The sequence below is a fragment of the Dermacentor silvarum genome, chromosome 4 (assembly GCF_013339745.2).
Source record: "Dermacentor silvarum isolate Dsil-2018 chromosome 4, BIME_Dsil_1.4, whole genome shotgun sequence".
NCBI lineage: Eukaryota > Metazoa > Arthropoda > Arachnida > Ixodida > Ixodidae > Dermacentor > Dermacentor silvarum.
In genome coordinates, this window is record NC_051157.2 from 27232894 (window position 1) to 27255702 (window position 22809).

At 46.3% G+C, this 22809-nt stretch overlaps 1 protein-coding gene across 1 annotated transcript in view; it reads right to left on the reverse strand.

Moving 5' to 3' along the window:
- The window catches only part of LOC119448414 (cytochrome P450 2A3), a 43284-nt gene extending 41407 nt beyond the window's left edge, over positions 1-1877 (reverse strand). The window contains exons 1-2 of the mRNA XM_049665359.1: positions 1730-1877; positions 822-1134 (exon numbers count right to left, since the gene is read on the reverse strand). Of these exons, the coding sequence (XP_049521316.1) occupies positions 822-1036 (215 nt within the window). The 5' untranslated portion in view covers positions 1037-1134; positions 1730-1877. The remainder of the gene's footprint in view (positions 1-821; positions 1135-1729) is intronic.
- Between the last annotated feature and the right edge of the window lie 20932 nt (positions 1878-22809).

Consider the following 22809-nt stretch of genomic DNA (forward strand, 5'->3'; position numbering starts at 1 on the left):
CTCGCCGAATAGACGAAACGGAAGCCCCTCACACATCTGAGGCGCGGGGAGGATAAGCACCAAGAGTACCTGTGATGTTAGCGTGGAGGAGTTTGCAAAGGAAGCCCTTGCGTTGGGGTGCTGGTTTATACGTCACAAATTAAGTTTTTCTGGTTCAGTGCGACCCTAAACGACATTTAGAGATCTGTCGATTTGAAGGTGCAATTGATAGGCGAAGTGCAAATTGTGTGGATGCGCCGAAAAAAAGCATTACTTTTCGTTCTGCTCATTATAGCCAGGCGTACTTGCTATTATACCTGCAGCGCGAGACGAAATGCGTCTCGCTATTGAGGGTGCAATGGAAGCCGTATAGAAATGCTTCGCTTTCGCACGTTGCCACATTTTGTGGGATCCGCGTAATTTCTTGTCATCACGTAGATGTGTCTTTTTAAAGTAAAATACTATCGCTAGCTGGCAGCCCCTTTCCTTTGACAAAACAGCGCATTAACATGCTAACATATTACGCCATATGCTATAATATGGCGTAATGTTTACGGACCAAGGGATCTGACGAAAAGCTGAATATCTCCGCAGTCTCAAAACGCCCAGCCTGGTATACCCATTTCCAGCCTCTACTAGTATATGCGAACAACATTGTGATGTACGGTTTTACTTGCTACTTTTAAAGGCTGCTCAGATATTTAGCGTTTTCTGAGATCCCGTGGTCCGTAAACTTTTATGGTTGATAGCACATACCAGCCGCGCGCATGCGATCTCGGAAAGCTGTCAGAATAAAAGCTACAACGGCGGCTTTTATATCAAGTGGGACTGCGCGTGCGTACCTGTAGATGGGTCCGTATTGCTTCGCCCATTTTATGGCCTGGTTACAGTGGAAATCCTTGAACGAGAACTGCAAATGCCCCACAAGGGGAAGGCCCGGGGGACCAGGAGGAAGGCGCGTTCCTGGGGGCATTCGCTTTCCTTGGAGCCATCGCTGAAGTAAGAGGTATAGTAGCGATACCACCAACATGCTGCCCACTAGCGTCAACCAATCCATGATTGCAGTCTGCGCGAGCTGCCACTTTCGAGGTACGGGCAGGTAGCTGGCAAGCGGTGCAGCCGTTGTCACAAGTGCGTCGCCGCTAGTCACCGACTCTGAAATCAGGGAATCATATTGGTCATTTCTTTGTGATTTAGCTATCAGTCCAATCCTGTCAACCCCGTGCGATCTTATTGCACGTTACGTTTTTGCTTTTCTTAAAATGGCGTATTTTTTTCCTTGTGTGCTCAGATGGACGAGGTGCACATGCTCCATGTTATGTTCTTCTGCGTTTTTTTTTCTTTCTGTTAGACTAACCCTCTATCGGCCAGACAAGGGCCAGCAGTATATACTAATAAATAAATATGCATTTTGCATGTTATGAAGATTACATTTAGTATAAGTGTTCTTATTTACAAGTCAAATACACAAAATGATTTGGAATATGGTGCCGCATTTCTCCTTGGTAAATTTCCGAAGATATTTGAACCAGATGCGTATTTTATAATTCCAGCTTAGTAACTCTAAAATTCTCTTCCAGAATCCTTTAAATTTATTTTCTTCGCAAGCCTCATACCTTCTTGTGCGGACAGGTTATCTTGTGACTTGTTAACAGGTTAGGTTAAGACGAACACCGGCCATCCCCGACATGCTTTATATCAGCTATTCTCGCCAGACGCAGCCAGTTAAAAAGAAAAGGTCAATCCTTACCAGTCCTTTTTAATATGACTTGCGTGGTCTTTCAGTCGAAGTCGCAGGCTGACCGTCCATGCAGTAACGTTGGAGTTTCACAAAAGTACTTTTTTCGTATGTGGCAGGCTTGTCGCCGGCTCGGTTGCCAACCTTAGTAATTTTGCGCATCCGCTTGCTGTTAGAAACACGCATCTGCATTCGCCGCCCGGCAAACTAAAGGTGCAGCTGCACGCTAGTTGAACTAGGCCAGCGGATTTCCCGTTGAGAGCTGAGGCACGCGTGTTTCTTTGTGATTTATCGCCTTCTCATCCGTTGTCGCATATAACAGAATTCTGTTTTGTAATCTCTATGTGAAACGTTCGTACAAATGTATGCTCACAGGTAACTAAAAGGAACGCAATGTTAGTTTATTTTCGGTTAAAGGGGCCCTGAAACACTTTTCTAACTAATCATAAAAAGGCCTCACTATTGAACCATGGCCTCCCACGAATATCGTGTTGCAAACACACTTCGGATACTTCAACTAAAAGTGGAATTATGGCACCGATATCCGACTTTCGCTCTTTTCGTCTCCGCTAGCGCGCTGAAAGCTATACAGCCGAGAAGCAAAGAGGGATCGCGTGGCGGCCGCGCTAGAGTACGCTACGTAGCACGCCGCTGCCATCTTGGGGGCCACGAAAATATCCAAACTGGCAAAAACTAAATGATTTTTTTTGTCTTTTTGAGATCGCAGACGTATACAATTGTATTTATTTAACTAATAATTAGCAATTATGTATTACTGAGAATGCTCTCGCGATCCCGATATCAGCCAAGTGAGTTGGTGGATAACTGCTTTTGATGACGATATTGCGATGCGAGAGCAAGCGACTGTCCACTGCTTTTGACACGACATTGTAAATTGCCTGCTGCATGCTGCAGTGTAATGATATTTGGATCACATGTTCACAGGAGCCTCGTTAACAGATCGGCAATGTTTTTTTTACTATATACAAAAAATTAGGCAGTTCCCATCTCAGGATGGTTGGCGACGGTAATGCATTTAGCATTAAATCAATATAGTCACACAACGTATTGTCATCATCAAAATGAGTTATGTATGAGACGTGTACTTCAGCGGGACTCCTCTTTCGTGATTCCCTAAGAACACTCGGCGCTCTCTAGCACTGCCGCCGCGACGCCAGAGTGTGGCCTCCAAAATGCGTGGCGCGCCGGTGCTTACGAACGCTGAAAAACGCATCGTGCGACAACCGCGCTCCTCTCTCGCGCGTCCGTCTGGACACGCCACGCCATCGAGTGGCGCTGCCGAGAAGTCCGCGTGGGGCCTTCGAGACAGGAAGCGTGGCGCGCAGGTACCTGCGAATGCTGGGAATTGTTGCATCGCTGGCCGCACGCACACCACAAAATTGCCGCGCGACTGGCCGCTCGAGGCACTTTGCGTGTATTCGCGAGCTTCTCTCATGTCTGGAAAAGGACTTTTATGTAGCACGGATTGAGCAAAAGATAGCTGTATCGGGATGCTTTCATGTTGCTGTACAATTTTCTCATTGACACTTTTCATCTAATTATATTACTTGAGTAGTTGAATAAATATTTTATACCAATTATGTAATTAGGACGAAATGCAAAAAAATTACCTAAGTATCTCCAAGCGACGGCAAACAACGTTACTCTGTCTAGCTACATGGCCATTTGCATATTTTTAAGTTTGCCTCAAGTTACGTGGGACACCCGGTATTGTCGGATCATAGGTATCTCAAAAGCACAGTAATCTGTTAATGGAATGGTGAATTGTATATAACGGAGTAATTGATTTAATTTCTTTCCTTTGATTTAGTCACCGAGTATGGGCTACTGGTTCTGTGTCCGTTCTTGGCCAATCCCCCTGAATGGGCGTGTCCCACTGTACGGTTCCTAAACAAAACCTGTATATGCACATTTTCTTTTTTTCTTTTTTTTACTGCCAACTGTATGGGTACCGGGGCCTCGTCAGGCCTTACCGCCTTTTGTCCCGGTCCCCTCTTTTCTTTGAAAAGAAGAATAAACTTCACTTCACTTCACTTCACTAACTTCACAACCTGAACACACAATGTCGGCTCACATATATCTCTTTATAGAGTGGGGAAATATATTTCACAGATTCGTCGACTTATTTTACATTCTGTGATCTAGCCATTCACTATGTGCCACTGGAGGTGTGCCCGTTCTTACTCAATCCTCCAGAATGTGCATGTCCCACAGTGACACCAGAAGTCCAGAATCCCTATAGATGTCGCCCGATTGTCCTACATGTCCTGCAGGCTCTACACCTGCATGCCCTACACGCCAAGCATGCACAGAAAAGCACGTGTCGTGCTTATCTCTGCATGCAGCTGTCATCGCCATTCTTCTCTCGACAGGCATCATGCATCGCGTTCGTCTTTGTGACATTGATGCTTATACGTCTCACACAGCGCATCATAATAAAGTTGTGAGCTTTGTAGTGGACAAACATAAACGCTCCCGGAGATAATGATTTGCATCGGATGAAAAGAAACAAAATTGAACGTATCGCCGTTAGTTGTCAAGCATTTATTTAGCCGCTTTATTTAAGCTTCGCTTCACACATATCTTGCAACATGCGCGTTGGAACTTTATTTTTGATGATACTAACCATATAAATAGAACAAAGAATGAAGCCCGAGGATGCATAGCGGATGTGTATTCTTATACCGTCCTCCCTCCCAACCACTTTCTTGGGCGGACTGGAAGATGGCCTCTGCGGTAACCTCATTGGTGGAGCACCGCACGTCTAATACCGCCCCACCTGCGCGAAGTAATCTCTTCAACCGGTTTTATTTCCCTTTACCTTAATATTTTTACGTCAAAAATATAGTAGTTAACTCCCCCTGGGCTTTCCCTGGCTTCATTGGCTGTTTCTCCGTAGTGTAGGGTATATAAAAAAATCGAGTCCATCAAATCCCATTGTTCTTCTCACTTAACGGCTCTCGAATCATTTTCCACCCTCGGAGAAGTGTATGCAACAAACTATGCGCTTAAAAAAGTGTGAGCGATGGCACAAACTATGTAGTGTCTGGACCGATTGTAAGAGAACAAAAGAAATGGCCAGAAACCATCGCAAGCCATCGCAAGTTAAAGTCGAGCGAAAGCCTCCCGGTAGGCTTGCTGACGTGGCGTGGTCATTAACTTATTAGTTAGCATTACTGGTTAATACTGTAGGAGGTATGTGGCTGCTGTGACGTTGCGCTGTCTCCAGGATTGGCCGTGTCACAAACCACATGCGATGGCAAGTATTGTACACTTGGTGTCAACGGCACCCCGCACGACACCGGCTTCACAAAAGGAAGCGCTGCGCGTAGCTGATTTTTTATTGCGATAGCAATTATATGGACATTCAAAGAGGATTTCTGCCGTTGGCGTCGCCGTCGCCGTGAAGTTCCGTATTACGTCAACGGCGATGAAATCGTCGCCGCGCGCCGGACGCTGTATATGCGAGTGAAAGGGGCGAGGGACGCGCGCTTTCACGGGGAGCGAACGCACAGCGGAGAACCTATGCATACCGCGAGTCTTTTGGGACACAAGGAGGAGTAGGCACTGCTAAACAATAAAATTACACAGATATGAGCACAAGCCAGGAGCATCGGAATAAAAGAATTATCATAGATGATCACTAAGTACACTCAACTAAATATTGATATTTAAAATACAATCGGTAAATGATTCCACTGTTGTGCATGCAGTTTACAGCGACGCCCAAATTTGCTTTAATGTGCTATTGCAAATGAGAATAATCCAGCGTAGTATATACGGCAGAAAGTTGGGCTAGTTCATAGGATTCACCTATGGTGTCGTAGAGATAAATTGTCCCTACTCTTTGAAATGCATTGAAGCTAACACTTTAACCAGCAAAAAACTTTTGTCTTATATTTGTTGATAATACACCGCAGCTCAAGAGAGACGATGAATATTTGTATCAAGTTTTAGGACAGATGGCTGACACAGAATGCCAATAGGTCGACTTTGTAGTTTTTTCGGAAAAGTGGATAGCCGTGGAGCGCATTTATTTTGATCAAGGGAAGTGGACAATGTTAAGGCGCCGTCGGATGAGTTCTTTTTCACTACAGCTCTGCCTTACTTTGCTGCTCGCAACACTGCTGTGGTGTTATAATTCTTAGAATATATCTGTTGTAATCAGGTTGCATTGGTCTGTGGTCTGAAATTTGTTTTCCCTCATCATAGTGATCTACATTTTTTTGCAGCTCGTGATTTTTTGTATCTATGGCTTTTGTGTGCTAGGCATTGGCTTCCCTTCTGTTACTGTCCATTCCTTATCATCTATTCTTTTATTGCGACAGCAATTATATGGACACTCCAAGCGGATTTCTGCCGTCGGCGTCGGCGTCGCCGTCGCCGTGAGGCTCCACAATGAAGTCTAACGGCGATGAAATCGTCGCCGCGCGCCGTATGCCGTATGTGCGAGTGAATGAGCGCGAGGGACGCGCGCTTTCACGGGGAGCGAACGCACGGCGGAGAGCAAACGGGATTTCTTCGGTCGCACGAAAGGCCGTGGCGGGACGGAAGGGAGGGAGGGAGGGAGGGAGGGAGGGAGGGAGGGGAGGCGACCAAATGCGTATTTATATAAAAACGTTGCGAGGCGAGAATGTGGTAAAGACTTTCGACGCTGCTCGACGAGTGTCCCGTTCTGATCTCGTCGAAAACCTCCGAGCCGCCGCCAGAGGAACCGGCAACACTCACCAACGCCACGCGCGTTCGGTGCGAACGCGGGCAAAACGCCGACGGCGTCGACAACAGTTCTGCGCGTTGCTGGTGCTGCTACATGTCCAAGTTTATACAGCTGATAAAACTACTATCCTTACTTACTCCGTTAGCTCTCTACTAATTTGCTATTGCAATTGATGCTTCGCCTTTCGGGTGAAACTGCGACAATTTTTTATTGATGACTTATTGTATATTTTGTACATATTATTCATTGCATATTTTATGTTATTGTATATCATTGTATATTTGAATTATTTATTTTTTATCATCACTTCATCGGATTGTGGGGGTGAGGGAAGTTTCTGCTGCAGTGTTATGCTCCGTGGTTTGAGCCAATGAATAGAGGTCATCCTCTAAGTTATTCATCCATTTGCTCTGTTGGAAGTACCAGCTGTTGCCTGCTTGGTGGTGAAGGTTTGCTCAAAGGGCTTTGGAAGTTTGGGAGAATAGTAGCTACAGTCCAGATCTGATTGATTATGGGAGCCAGTGTGAGCGGGATCGGCCGATCAAATATACGGGTTGATCTGACCTTCCTTATTCTCCTTTCTACATGGATCCTAAATGAAGGAATCTCCTTACTTTCCTGACTTGTTTTTCAGAGAGGGGATTCCTGCGAAGAAATGGTGGGATGTTCACCTTTACATTTTTGCTTGCCAAAACGTCCTCAATCAAGAACCCCTTGTCTGCCATGACGGAATCATTCTGTCAAACTTGAGGTCGAGAAAATCACTTTTCAGTACGGCCTCCCGGTCTTAGATAGAACCTGTGTAGAGCTCTGACACAAAAGTCACTAAGCCGTTTGATGAAACACCAATGAGGCATTTAAAGGTATTTGAAGACATGTAAGCCGAGTAGGAGCTCGACTGGAGAGACAGTGAGGAGGGCACCTCATACTTTATCTCCGTTGCGTACAAAATAGCCCTTGTTGTTGAGTACGCGCTGAATGCTGCAGGAAATGTTGCGTCTATTACAGCTCTTGATGCCCAGAGTGGCAGTTTGCAGAGTCTTTATCTGCGTGAAGTTAATCCGTGACACACATATGCGCGACACTGTTCTATGAGTGATGCCAAATCTGTGTGCCAGGTCATGCTGGAAGAGGCCGAGACGAAGCCTCACAAGTACGAGGAACAGCTCATTCTCTGCTGTCAGCTTCCGCCATCGGCCTCTGCTGGCTTTGATGCCAGCATTGCTCAAAACGTTACTCCGATTCTTTCCGGGATTGATGTAAGCCATCAATGCCAGGATGTGCTGGTATGTTGACATTCCTGTGTAGGCAAGCAAGTCCTCATTTGAGTGTTTAAAATGATAGATGCGAAACCTCGTTCTAATTTCTTTATCTTCAAGACGAGCAGTGAGGTGGCGATTTTCTTGGAGAGAAAGGTGCATCTCTGTCTTCATCTAAAGCAGCTGCTCCTGGAGGACTTCACATTCATATTTAAGTCTGTCTATTTCATGGCTGTCTGTGGCAACCACACCCTCGAGACGTTCCACTTCACTGAAAGGCTCGCCACCACCTAATAATGGGACTGTACCAGCAGCCGGCGAACAGCTGGTTGTGTCTCCCTCTGTTTCAGGTGCATCGGACTCTAGATCTGCTGCAGACGATTGATCAGTATAAACTGGTCACCAGAAAATCATGCTTCACTGTCTTCTAGAGTCAACGCTTGAACATCAGCTTGATCTGGAATCCGATGGGCTTGCGGCCAGGCAATCGGTGTTCGCTTCTTGGGTGGCTTGCGAAGCTGTGGCATTTTGCCAAAGCTGAACACATCGGGGCAGGTTGTTTGTTGCAGTAAGTTGTTGCCGCAGGATGCACCGGGAAGAAAATCTGATGGCAGGAAATGCCTTTAACAAACTCTTGTGCATTTTGTCACCTTGAAGTATTTTCCTTCATCTCGCTTGATGGCGATGATCCACTTTATGTATAATGTGGCATCTCTTGGGAATTGATGATACGAAACCTGCAAGTTTCAAGCGATATACATGTAGTTAAAACCTGCAGCAGCAAATCATTCACCAATAACCCGTATGTGCATTGCATGAATATTCTGACCTGTGGGTGATATTTAAAAAAAATATTTCACCTGATAATAAACGTAGTTATACCACAAGGGTGCAAGCGTTTGTTACCGGGCTGTTGTGGTCGATTTGCATATCCGTCACGCGGGCACTTTTGATCACGATTTGCTTGCTTTCGATCGCAATTCTTCTCGATACGGATTAAAGAAATTGCGATTGGCCGCGATCGTAGGCGGTCGTGTGGTGTGCTAGAGCTCGGGAAACTTGATGCGGTTAGTTGGACCATGTAAGAGTGATCACTGATCACGATTGTAAGGGCCCGTGTCACACAGGCGCGGGAATGTGCGTCCGTCACTTTACCCGCACTATACGGCACCTCTGTCGTGGCGCGAGGGATGGCCTGTACCTGAGCAACGCTCGGCATTACCGTCCTTGTGCGCACGGGCTTACAAGAGCGAGTGCCATGTAGCCTTATATGTACAGCCTTTGCACATTCACAGCATCTGAATTTGCTCTAACGACACGGCTGCTGTATACGCAGATAAACCGCACGGGGTTGACGCGAAACGGAAAAGAAGCCTTTCGAAACTCACTAACATCGGGTAACGTACAACAAGTTACTTCTCTAACAGGTATTGTCCTTTATAGGCTACACGAGTTTATTTCTCCTTTTTTTCAACGAGACGATAAGGGTTTGTCCGATGTATCCGATGTTTCCAATACTTCCCGGGCACGGATTACACGAGTATGAAAGTAAAAACCACGCACCTTGTTCCCGACTGGATCCTTGGTTCCTCGCTGTTTACACCAGGGGACACAGCAGTGCGTCGGCATTTTCACTATACGATATGTGGGTCGATCTGAGGCTTGTGAATCCATGCGGGCTTCGCCCATACAATCTCCGCTTCCCATAAAGTTATGCCGCTTCCTCGCCGCAACTAAGATGGCGGACCTAACTTCAACTTGTGCACGAGATGGCGCCGCGCTTTTGGAATATTGTCTATTGTCGATAACAGACTTTCTCGCAAGGCTTTAGCTAACATTGTATGATTAGGAATCGCTATAATATTACTCTCCTTCATTGTATACTTTATTCGTCGTATTTCATTGTTAGGCTTCCTGTTTTACCACTTCCCTCGGTAATGTCCTCAGGCATTGAGCATAACATTACTAAATAAAGAAACTAGGGTGTAGACGCCGTGTACAGACTCAAAAATTTACTGCCGATGTTTCTGGCTTTCAATTTTGGTGAGGCAGTTGCGTAGTTGCTCACAGAGGTAAAAACGAATACGAAGAAGTTACAAACATGGTTGCCATATGAGGTTCATATTGACTGCAATACACAGGAGCGGCGGTAAGTTTCTTTTTTTTTTTCTGGGGGGGGGGGGGGGGGGGAGCTCACGAAGAGAGAGTGGCTAGTAAACGATCGGGCTTCGATGGCTCAAGGCACATTCGTGCAAGACATTCTTTTCTTTTCTTTCTTTATTATTTTTTTTTGCTGGGAAATGTGAGAGACGGGATACTTGGTATGAACAAAAATTGGCCGTCATCCCGCCCTGCGAACGTGAATGTCCAGCGAAGCTGTATCAAACACCTCACGTGGTCGGGCATTGTATTCACACTGTTCTTCTGGTGTCTTTAATTTCCGTGGTCTACCCATGACAGTCTTAGAATGAACTGAATGAGTTGCTAGACAGGTCTCCCTTTCATATATGAAAGCGTGGTGCCGTCACCAAGTACATATATATATATATATATATATATATATATATATATATATGTGTGTGTGTGTGTGTGTGTGTGTGTGTGTGTGTGTGTGTGTGTGTGTGTGTGTGTGTGTGCTGTATGCCTGATTGCAAAGAAAGATATGCCGTTTGCCTTCAATTGATAACCTGGAGTCTTGCGTTTACGCCACGAAATTTTCCGACCGCCGAAAAGATACAGATAAAGATTAAGGGAGGCTGCAAGGGTGTATAGGCCTTTCCAACGAGAGCTCCTGCGGCGTTGATATAATACCCTCCGGATTGTGACCGCGCGTGCACAACAGACCGATAAATAGGGGTAGCACGCACCCTTTGTTTATCTACGCGCAGAACTCCAGATAGGAGTGTTGTCGTGCATCTATGAAAAGTACTGTCAGCCGATTCTGCTGGATCTAACACGTTTTGTTGACGGGGTGTGCGAGCTCGTGTGCACATAAGGTTTATTCGAGTGCTGCCGTGAGGGTTGGTGTGGTGCTCCCTTCTAGATGCCAGCTATACATGTATATAGAGCACGTACTATGAGAATGTCGAAGTGTACGGCCACAAAAAAAGGTGGCAGATCCCACGATCGATGTTATGCTAAGCAGAGTGCGGGGAGCCGACCAAGTTAACGGAACGACCATGAGAGCACCAAAACGTAGGCGGCTGTTTCACGATCTACATGACACGCATGTCATGAGATTAATGCCATGACCTATCATTTATGTCCGAACCCATTTCGGTGACTTTTCAGTGTTAATCTCTTTTCGCTGAGTCCTTCTTATTTTTCCTGAGTCATGCTGATGACTATGACTTCTACCATCAGCCTTTAGTGTTTCTTTCACTTAGTGGCCTCTTTCGAACCCACTCCAGCGGTTTTTGAGTGTTCATCATTTTCCACTCAGTCACGGTCATTTTTGCTCAGTCATGCTCGTTACTATGACTTCTACCATCACCCTAAAGTGTTTCCTTCCCTTAGTACCCACGTCCGAACCCATTTCAGTGGTTTTTCAGTGTTCATCTTTTTTTCGGTGAGTAATTGCCATTTCTGTTGAGTCGTGCTGATGACTATGACTACTACCATCATTCTTTAGTGTTTCCTTCACTTAGTACCCATGTGCGAACCCATTCCAGTTACATACTAAGTTAACGAAATGACCACGAGAGCACAAAGACGAAGCCGGCTGTTTCATGACCCACATGACACGCATGCTATGATATTCATGTCATGACCTATCATTTATGTTCGTAACACACTCTTGTCATACCATGCCAATTTTGATACACACCAAGTTAACGAATTGACCATGAGAGCACCAAGACGTAGGCGGCTGTTTCATAACCTACATGTCATGATATTCATGTCATGACCTATCATTTATGTTTGTCATAGACTCTTGTCATACTAAGCCAATTTTGGTACCTGCCATGTTAACGAAACGACCATGAGAGCGCCAATACGTAGGCTGCTGATAGATAGATACTGTCAAAGTGGCAAATGTTCGCCAAGAAATGCTTCGCATTTAAAAGTCTTGTTTCTGTGAAATGTTTGCCGGCTCCCGTATATAGGCACCCATCGCGACGGTTCTCTATTTACAGGCTCCGAAAATATAGACGAGGCAACTTCAAGTTGCCGACTGTGACACCAGCGCCGATCGCTCTCCTTGCGGGTTGATTTGAGCGTTGAGAAACACCTCCTGTTCCGTCGGAGCGACTGCGCGCCTGAAATGCTTTTAGCTCCCGTTGTCAGCGACCTTCAAGTGACCTTGAGCCAAAAGCCAGAGCCGTTATCCGGGCACTTAAAACGAGAATATGCCGGCAAGTTGTGAGGACAAAACGAAATCATCCAGGCAACCAGTCAAAACTTAACAAAATGCGGTTTCTGGCGCCCAATCCTTTGCACAGCGCCGCATTACATACACTTGCTACTCTCCAAACAAGTTAAAAAAATTATTGCTTCCGAGTTCTCCCTAATGTTTCTTCACAATATCACTCAAGCTTCGCCATCACGCCATCTTCCTAGACTTAATTCGCTAAGGCGTTCGATAAAGTATCTCACCAACGCTTGCTTCTTAAACTTTCCCAGTTGAACCTACATCCAAACATCATTGCATGGATTAACGAATTCCTCAGGCATCGCTCTCAGTCTGTCTTCATTAATAACCAACCCTCAAACCCGCTCCCAGTCATCTCCGGCGTCCTGCATGGTTCTGTCCTTGGTCCCTTGTTATTCCTCATTTACATTATCGATTTACCCCAGCGCGTATCTTGTCATATCCGCTTGTTCGCTGATGATTGCGTTATTTATCGTTCAGTAACTAGCCCTTCTGACCAAACATCCCTTCAGGCAAACCTAAACCACGTGCTAAACTGGTGTTCGCAGTGGATTATGACACTCAACCCTGACAAATGTAAGTACATGTATTTTCACCGTCGTCGCAACCCTTTTGTCTTCGAATATACCGTTTCTAACTCCCCTGTTGACCTCGTCCAGTCTTACAAATACTTAGGTATCACCATTTCTGATTATTTATCTTGGCCTCTGCACGTGACTAACCTGATATCATCGGCTAATAAAACACTAGGCTTCTTAAAGCGTCACCTGCGGGAAGCCCTCAACACGTCAGACTACAAGCATACATCTCCCTCATCAGAACTAAACTGGAATACGCATCGGCCATCTGGAACCCTCATCAAGCATATTTAACAAATGCCATCGAAGTGGTACAAAATCGGGCTACCTGATTTATTCACTCTTCATTGTCATACGACGCTTGCATATCATCTCGGAATCAGGTTTGTGTAACCTTTCTGCTCGCCGTCGCATTGTCAGTCTTGTTTTGTATCACAAGTTATTTTATTCGCCCCTAAGACAAAAACCATACATCTGCGCACCCCCACCGGGCAGATCCCATCGTATCGGTCACCCTCTGCAAGTTTTGCGTCCACGAGCCCGTACTACTACCTTCATGAACTCATTTTTTTTTTCATGAACAGCAACTGACTGCAACGGCCTTCCCCACCATATCGCTGCCATATCCTGTCCATCGCCATTTTCGACTGCTGTAAACGCCTGCATCTTGTAAACCCCACCCCTTATGTAACACACCAATAGGAGTCTTTAAAGGGATACGGACACAAAAGTTGGCGGTTGTTTTTTTTGCGCCGGAACAAAAGTTGAACTGTTGAAAATGACGAATACAACAAGCAGCCTTGAAAAAAAAAAAAAAAAAAGACGAGAAACATCTTTTTTTTTTTTGCGATTTTCTGTTGCACGTTGCCTACAAGTGGCCGCCGGCAGAGGCTGAAATTTGACGTCATAACACCCACCCGCGGCCGATGTCGGCCACAGCTGTCGAAGTATTTCCAGGGGTGTCGGTACCTCGTAGCCTTTGTTTAACCCCTTTTGGCGATCTTCGCACGTGGTCCGTCTCAAACACTATTCCCGTAGGCGCTCCACGCAGGTGGTGCGTCTTACATGAGGCTTCCCGCGGTCGTCGCTCGGTATGGACGCGTTCGTCGCGGCGGAAGGAAATGACCAGACATTGCTGTTATAACAGCATATGCGGTCGTGACACGCCGTCGCACACGTTTCCCAGAGTCGAGAAGGTGCGTAAACTTTGGATACCTGCCTATTAGAGAGCTTTAGCTTGTCCGGTAATAGGGTAAACGCGGGCGTTGGGGCGTTCGGGCGGAACCGCAAACGTGAGCGGTCTGTATGGTGCTGCCACCTGTTGGCGCAGAGCTCAAATAGACACAAACAGCTAATATTGCAGTAACCAAGTGTATTCTACTTCGCTGCTGGCAGTACGTGGCGCACCGACGGGGGGGGGGGGGGGGAGGGGGGATTCGGGGGTTGTAACCCCCCCCCCCCCCCCTGAGGCCGACTTAACCCCCCCTTTTGTTTAACCCCTTTTCTTTCCTTACGCATTTGAGTGCTGCAACTAAGATGTAAGATGCGCAATCGTCTGCACACTCGCAAAAAGCGAATTTTTTTACAATTTTCTGTGAAGCAATCAAAATTAGTGCTGTTTAGATGGTATTGGCAAACTGTCACCCCCCCCCCCCCTCCTCCTTGCAGAGATCCTGGGTGCGCTACTGGCTGCTGGTGCAAATCTTCGGCAGCAACACGATTACGCCACCGCCGACAATTTAAACCAGGTAATGACCAATAATTCTTGCATAAGTGTCTGGTGCAGAGCGAAATCTTCGCGCTACGGTTCGCGAAAACCTGACCGGCACTTCCACGGCCGCTTGCTCTTCTTCGTCGCTTGACGCGGAAGGCTCGTAACCATGAGCGGTAATATATCTTGCCAAGTTGGAATGGTCCTCGTCTTCAGACGTGTACTCATCGCTGGTAGGCGCACCAGAACTCGAATCCATGCTCGCGATGGCGGCGTCGGCGCGCTTCGAATAACCGCGGCCGGCCGGCTGGCTATCCGACAAGGGTGTCGTGACGTCACGCCTTCCAACTCCCGCGGGCGGCGAGGCGCGCGCTCACAAAAACGACAAAAATCAAGCCATCGGCTCAAAAATGAGCTAAGTGACTACTTCTTTTCGGTCTTATTTGGTCTTTCACACAGTTCACAGACACAAGTTTTTCACAAGTTCACAGACAGATGAAATCTTGAAGAGATCCGATCAACAGTATAGCCGGACTAAGATTGTCGCGGGAGCCAACTTTTCGACAAGCAACGCCACCAGCGCAATTAGGCATCGAACTCACCACCTTTTCCTCACCACCAGAAGGCATTGCCACTTAGCCGCCGCGCCGGCTGTGGAAACAAAGACTTTACGCTATGCCGAGTTCATTGAGGTTAACATTGCCTTACGCCCATTTATTCCTTTATAAAATACTTTACAGGCACAAAATACACATATCTACATTTACGGATCGCTGTCCGGATATTGGATACTTGCTGTGGGAGTGTTCACGCCAGAATAGAAGGATCCGAGATCAATACAAGCCCAAGACAGTGCTGGCCCTGAATGAGTGGCTATGCCCTCCTGCAGGTGACGCACGTGGCGCTCTTAGCGCACTGTTGAACTTTGTCGTAGAAGCTGGCGTGCGGTCTCTATACGAGTATTGATGTATCCTTCCCTTCGTTCCTTTCCCCACACTGAAACCTCGGGCCATCTTGTGTAGTTAAAGGTGTATTCATCTATTCACTGATCTACATTATTCCAAAATACGGATGTCCAAACGCTGCCACTAAAACGCCTTTGTATATGGACTGCCGGCGTATACGTCACGAGTAAAAATTCCGCAATCAACTTGCTGTCTTGGAGTCTCTAGTAAAATGAAACGTGCAAGTCTATTCGCGCAGCCCATCGAACTTCGCGGTCACCCGAATATGATGGATTGTAGGCTTGGGTTTCTTGGTATGCTAGAAAACACAGAAACATATAGACAGAGCGGAATACCACAGCGTTCTATTTAGAACCCTGTGGTGTGGTGCTGTGACAAGTAGAGCGCTGTGGTGTTCAGCTGTCTCTACGCTAGGGTGTTTTACAGCACGAGATCAAGTATTTCACTGTGGCTGCAGTTGAAGTTGTTGCAAAATATTTATTCCATGGTTTCCTCACACGTTGTAATGCAATTGGCATTCTTTGCCTGCTTCAAGTACTTTGAGACTGTCTATGGCCTCTTGCGCCGACCCAGGGACCCAAGTTGTCTACTAGCTTCCACCACTAGGTACATGGGCTCGTGGTCGTGATACACTCGTGGCCTGTTCCATTATGCCGTGGCCGTCACGCTGTTGCTGTACCACCGCCATCAGTTCAGAAACGTCATCCAACTGTCGTCATCACGTCGTCGTCATACCTTCTCCGCCATTTCAATGTCATCACTGCGTTGTCGTCAACCACTCATCGTCATGCCGTCATTGTCATCGCCAACCCTGGCGAACGAATGTCATAGCCAAGTGGGCCGAGCTCGGAGGCAGTGTTGTCGCTTATGGCCGAAGCAATATAAATTCCTAAATGACCATTACAAATTCTAAATAAAGGTGTCTTGAGCAATACGCTCTGTCACTACGTTGCTTGAGTGATAATTGCATTAACGTCGAAAGTCATCAAAAGATGGGTTCTGCTGAATTTTTAAGGTGAAAGCCTTAGCTGTCTATGTTGGCGGTGCCCCTGCGGTGAACTTCCCGAAACTGCGCCTTGACAAGAAATGGCCGACGCCGCAAACAGTAAGAACCACGTCTAAAAAATCTCGGATTAACGTCACATTTCTCAGGGAGGTTGCTGTTAACAATGTAAATTAGTGGGTTTGAAAATAAGATTTAGTACATTGGGGTCTGGGTGGGAATCGAACCTGGGTCTCCGCGGTGCGAGCCGAGCACGCTTCCCTAAAAACCACGGATGCTTTTTTTTTATTTATTGTCTCATGTGCAAAATTCACTCATTTATCAACAGCCCAGTTCAACGAAGTAGCACGTGAAAATCATATGTAACATTTACCAACCAGCCACGGATGCTCCACAGTTCTGCGTTACTAATAGTGTGCCTAGTGGATGCCTGGTTGCACACGTCACGTAGTCACAGAGACACGCTTGCGCTACTGCTCGCGCGTTCGTCGTCTTCTTTCACAGCTGGCTCCGATGCCGCTGATCATGCTAGCGCTCCCATACTGCCCCTCGCGCTAGTGCAAATGCTCGCGCGATCGTCGTCGTCTTCTTCTACAGCTGGTAGGCTTTCGCCTTCACGTTTTACAAACGTGTAACACTTGTTTTTGCCGTGAAATATGTCGCACTAACGTGCGCAGAAAAAATCATGCTTAAGCGATCACGAAATTCTGCTCGAGAGACTGTATAGCGGAATTATTTGGACTATTGTGTCGAACGAAACAGATTGACCATCCTTATTATATATATATATATATATATATATATATATATATATATATATATATATATATATATATATATATACATTGTGTCGTTGAAGTGTGGAGACTGCGTAAATCGAACGAGCTTTGATAAAGAAGCCGCTGGAGACGAGATCAATATTCGCCATGGTATAATGGGTTTACGGGCTAGTGAACTAAATTGCTCCGCAAGTGCTCGTCAAAGTAAAACGAGATGCGAAGTAATTGAACCTGCTTTAGACATCTATTTTATTTTCTTATAGCGTTCTCTTTTTATCGCACGACCATGCTTTGCTTGGCCAAAAATCTTATAAACTGCAGCGATTCAGATCCCACAGACCCGCGGTGATTATCCACCGATTCTTAGAAAGGTAGGGAAAGAATTTGAAGCGCTATTCAGGAGAAACTGAGTGCCATTTTCCTTCATAAAATCCCTCGCATGCGTAAGACAATAGAAATGCTGATTAATATCAAGGTTTAGCGCAGATAGTATAGACGCGGCATCAATACGAAAGGATACGAAATCAGAGAAATTCATAATTGAGGCGACCTAATACTTAGTAATCTTGTTCCTTCGCCTGCTATGCATGTGGAAAAAGTATAAATATCGAGATAGAGCGCTCAAGGAAAATCACCAAGAAGTTGGGGCACGTATGTCTGTGTTTTTTTGTGTGACAGTATTTTTTTCTCTTTCTTTTTTCGCTATGTTTTAGGAGTTCACTGGAAAAGATTAAGTCTGACAATTGTTGACAAAGACTTCTCCTAGAGACACTCCTCGGCTTGCGGAAACCGTTGTTTTGCAACTTCATGCCGGTAAGTTGTGTTTAGTAAAAATTAATAAGTCCGCGCAAACACGCACTCTTTCCTATACGCGTGGTGTTAATTCTCACTGAAGCCACTTCACCAGGGTGAAAATGATACTTAGTCAAAGCTAATCCGATGACCTCTACAGCGAGGGGTCACACATTTCGGGTGTTTCTTTATGAAGTAAAACGAACGAAACATCAAACGTATGAATGAATGAATGAATGAATGAATGAATGAATGAATGAATGAATGAATGAATGAATGAATGAATGTAGTACATATTTACTGGCTCCTCGTTGGAGGTCAGCAAGGCGGAGCCCAAATCGGCTAAAACATTTTGTGGGTATTGCGTCTGGGCCTTTTGGCTAAGATCAATTTTGGTTTCTGTTCTTATGAGTACATTCGCGCCACACGGTTCTTGTTTTTTCTTTAATGATATTAAAAGAAAAACGCCAGTCTCCGTACAAACCTCGGATATAGTCAAGCATAAGAAAAGGCACGGTACAGTGAAGCGTTTGCAAAGTCTTATATAGATTTCGGACAGGCGCAAGACATTCCCCTAAAACTTCTGAAGGTTGTTAGGACTCCCTTATACGACTACGCAGTCTTTTAATGTAAATGAAATTTAAGAATTTAATTAATGACTTCCCTAAAAAGCATTGTTTCACATAAAACACGTGCGTTATATGTGCATTATTCTTTACAATAGCTGAGAATGTTGGTGTACACTGAACCTTGTATATACTATAAGAAATGATTTCAGCCGTTAATATTTTGTTAAATGAAGTCTCAAAAATTCGAAAGTTCGAAAAAAAAATATAGAAGCCGGACGTTTACAAATTAATAGCTCTGCATCAACAACACATATCGCCGTTCTGTAAATGGCATCCATTAGATCATTCAAAGCGGACAAATTCGATATGTCAATTTATATCTTACGTGAATTCGATACGTTATGTACAAGGGTTTTGCAAAACTGTGCTTCCATATTTCTCCTTTTTTAGATTCATGTGTAACACATCAATTTTGTCCACTTTAGATGTACTATTAGATAGAATTCTCATAATTGTGATATCATTTTCCATTGCTGATTTACAGAGTTGCAAACTTGATAGCTTAGTTTTCTGAAAAACCGCGATTTTTGCCAATTTTTAATAAAAAATCGATGACCTAAATAGAAAATTGGAAACCAGTAGTCACTACATTTCGAGTTTTTCTTCTAAGTGCAAGAAACCCCGTCAAATTTGATGCAGTGGTTGCGGATAAAAACGAGTTCTCCTTTTACATGCATTTAGATAGGAGCACCCGAGCTATACGGAACTTTTCATGGCCAAGTAAAGTGCGCTGGGATACCTGCACGCAGGCCACATAGCGTGAAACTGCGGTTGGAGGAAAAGGGATGACCAAACCTCAGAAGAGGGATTGGGGGATTCTGATCGGCGGCGGTCTAAAGGGCGTTTATAGTCCGACGTATAGGCCATTCGCGCATTGGTCGCGTCGACTGCGTCAACGCACAATGCATTTCACACGAAGAAATAAAGGCGCCCACACCGCTTCGCCCTTGCTTCGCCGACGGTCGCAAACAGCCGTTCAAAGCGGCGCGCGGTCTTCGATTAGTTCTGCGCATGCTCCGAAGATAATAGCCGACGGCGCGCGCGTCGGCTGGCGCAGCGCAACCGGCGTAGCGCGACTGGCCGCAAACGACGCTGGCCCACGCGCCCATAACGTCGGACTATAAGCGGGCTTTAACAGCCCTGCGTGACGCGGGCGCGACATCTGATGCCTGAGAGGACTGTTGTTAGCCGGCGGCTGCGTTCTTACGATCATTCGGTGGAAACGGTGCTCCTGCCACAGCGGTCGAGAAAGAGAATTGTGCGACGCGTTTATTGTTGAACTACGATGTGGCAGGGGCATGATATGTCAAGATAACATCTCACAGCAACTGCATAGATTGCAGCTAATAAAGCAGAAGAGAAGGAGACAGAAGCTGACCAATAATTTTTTGCTGCCTTCTTGGTTCTCTCGTTAGCGTAGGCTAATGGGCGAGTGCATTGGGGGGCTCCTTTTATTGTCGGGCTACTTCAAGTGGTCGAGGTCCTTGACTGCGCGAGAAATTGATTCCGGCAGAGGTACGAACAAGCACCCAAAGAGCACTTGTCAGATAAAACACAAAACGGGAAAGCTGTTGCTATATCTGTAAATGTTTCGATGGCTATAAACAACCGGGGCGATAAATACTGCACCGAGGACGGCGAGGCATCAGACATCTCCATTTCACGGCCTTTAGCTATGAGCGACAGGTGAAGGAAAACAAGTGCCGGCACATTGAGCAACGAGGAGTGCTGACAGCTGACAGAAGCTAAAATAAGGTTGCTTCACACAGCAACAAATTCTTGTCATGGCTGAAGGACTGCTCAATGGGCATCATTTTTGAAGCTTATGTCTGTTATACTTGCGACAGGAGCCTGGGCCTCATAAATAATGCAGCGATACATTCACTGCATCTGGCACTGGAAGTGGTGAATGTTGAAGGGCGGTGATATATGAGAACACATCTGAGCAAGCACCTTCCCCCCTCCCCCTACTGTTTTTTTTTTTTTTTTTTTTGCCATTCAGAATGATTCCGCACGCAAGCACTCGTACCAGACGACATTGTGGCGGTCAACAAGCCCTCAGGCCATTTCGCAAGCGAGCGCAGATGTTTTTCGGCCGTCGTCGTCATGTTCCGTATAACCTCCAAGGCCGATAACATCATTGCCGCGTGCCGTGTGCGGTATGTGCGAGTGAAAGCGTGCGAGGGTGAGCCGACGATGGCGGCTCAATCTCGCGCGCGCAAGGGACGAAAGAGGGAAGGAAGCGCAGCCCGTCTTTCCGTCGCGCGCAAGGCTCACGAAGGCTCTCGCGCCGTGTGGTAGGGGGGCTTGTTTGCTTGCGTTGCTCGCGCGATTCGCGCTTGCTTTACGACAAGAGTGGCACTAAAACGTACTGTCAGCAATACTCGCGATAGTATTCAACGTCGCGCGACCGGAGGTGCGGCAACGAAGCCTTGGCGTGACCCAACTTCTCGCGCTTTTGCAAAGCCAGGCGAACCCACCACCGCCGTTTCTGAGGTGTCCACGTCTTCCGTTTATTCATTGTCCATTTCTAGAAAACAAGTAGGTAGAAGTATAAAAGCCATTTCTTCTTCCACTTCTACGGCAGACAATAGTTAGGCAGATTCCTCGTTGGCGCTCCATAATTCTCCTCGCACGTGTACGGTATGTTGCAGAAGTCGCGGGGTGCTTTTCTCGTCGCGACGGTAGATTGGAAGCGTAGGTCTCACGTAGGACGCGCAGGCTTTGGCGAACCCCAACACAAGGGCCAGCCCGGGTTTTAGCTGTGGTGTTCCCGTTGCCCCTTTGGTGTCCTGGAGGCGCCGACAATACGAAATGATGAAATGTTATTACAACTTGTAAATAAAAGCTATTAAAGAAATATTCTCACGCCTAGGCACCAACCTGTGACTCAGCGCCAGTGGCTGCTGCGTTAGGCGCGGCCGCGCGTGGGCTATTTTGAGCGCTATCTGCAACGGGGACAGAGTCTAGGGGCGACGAGGGTTGATAGCCTGGTGTGCGTTGTGTTCTCGTCGCTTAGTTCGCGTTGAAGCGAGAGGCAGCACGAGGGTCAATTCGCTTACTGGGCCGCGATTTTGTAGCGAGGCATTATGACTTATTCCACTCTAGTCTTATCATCCACCGCTCACGGCCGGCGGATCCCTGATAACGTGAGCGGACCGTCGCTCCGACCACTGACAAAGCGCGATAAGCGCGAAAAGGCATTATTACCGGAAAGGCATCGCTACAAAATACCGGCCCTGGTGCTGGGGCGCGAGTTTCCGCGGTTGTCGAGTGAGATCAGTTCATATTTGGTTGTGAGCGCGTGACAACATGCTTGTTAATTAGTAAGCGAATGTTTACAAATATATACAGCCGATAAAACTACTATCCTTGCTTCGTATAGCCGCCTACTACATTTACTTTCGCAATCAATGTTTCGCCCTTCGGGTGAAACTGCGACTTTGTTAATTCCGTTGACGCTCGTCTTCTGTGCATACATTTGACATACCAGATTTTTGACATAGCAAATGACGCACCAAACTTGAAGAAATTGCCTATGACAAATAACACAATTGGAACCATTGAGCTAAATCACTTTATGCAGGCGCCCGTCACTTCTACGAGAAATCAAAATGCTACAATGAATGATTCACATCATTACACTAATTACCCTTTTTAAATAATTACTTAACCGCACATATTTAAATTTATGAGTTGTAGCCGGTGAGGTTGCGAGGCGTATCCACTTGGAGCGAAATCTAGGAACTACATCAGTTTCGAGATCTTAATTTTCATTGCGTCCAACAAGATGCACAGGCGTTCTAGTTACTTTCGTGCTTCAACGCATAAAGCAGCGTTTTGATTATGGGGTTTTACGTGCCAAAACCACCATAGGCAGGTCGTAGTGAGGGACTCCGGATTATTTTGGACCATCTGGGTTCTCTTTAACGTGCACCTAAATCTAAGTACGCGGGTGTTTTCGCATTTCGCCCCCATCGAAATGCGGCCGCTGTGGCCGGGATTTGATCCCGCGACCTCGTGCTTAGCAGGCCTACACCATAACCATTAAGCAACCACGGCGGGTAAAGCAGAGTTTTGATAAAAAACGTTAGTGGAACAATAGTGCATCTTTACAGCAGAGTTTGACGGCGCATATCAAGTCCAGGAATCCGGGACATCAACTACTGCGGCGAAGCCGACCCTGGGGCGATGCGGTCGGCGTACCTCTATGCGAAGCATTTTTTAAAAATCGATTCCTGAGCAATGTCTCACTTTTCAGGAATT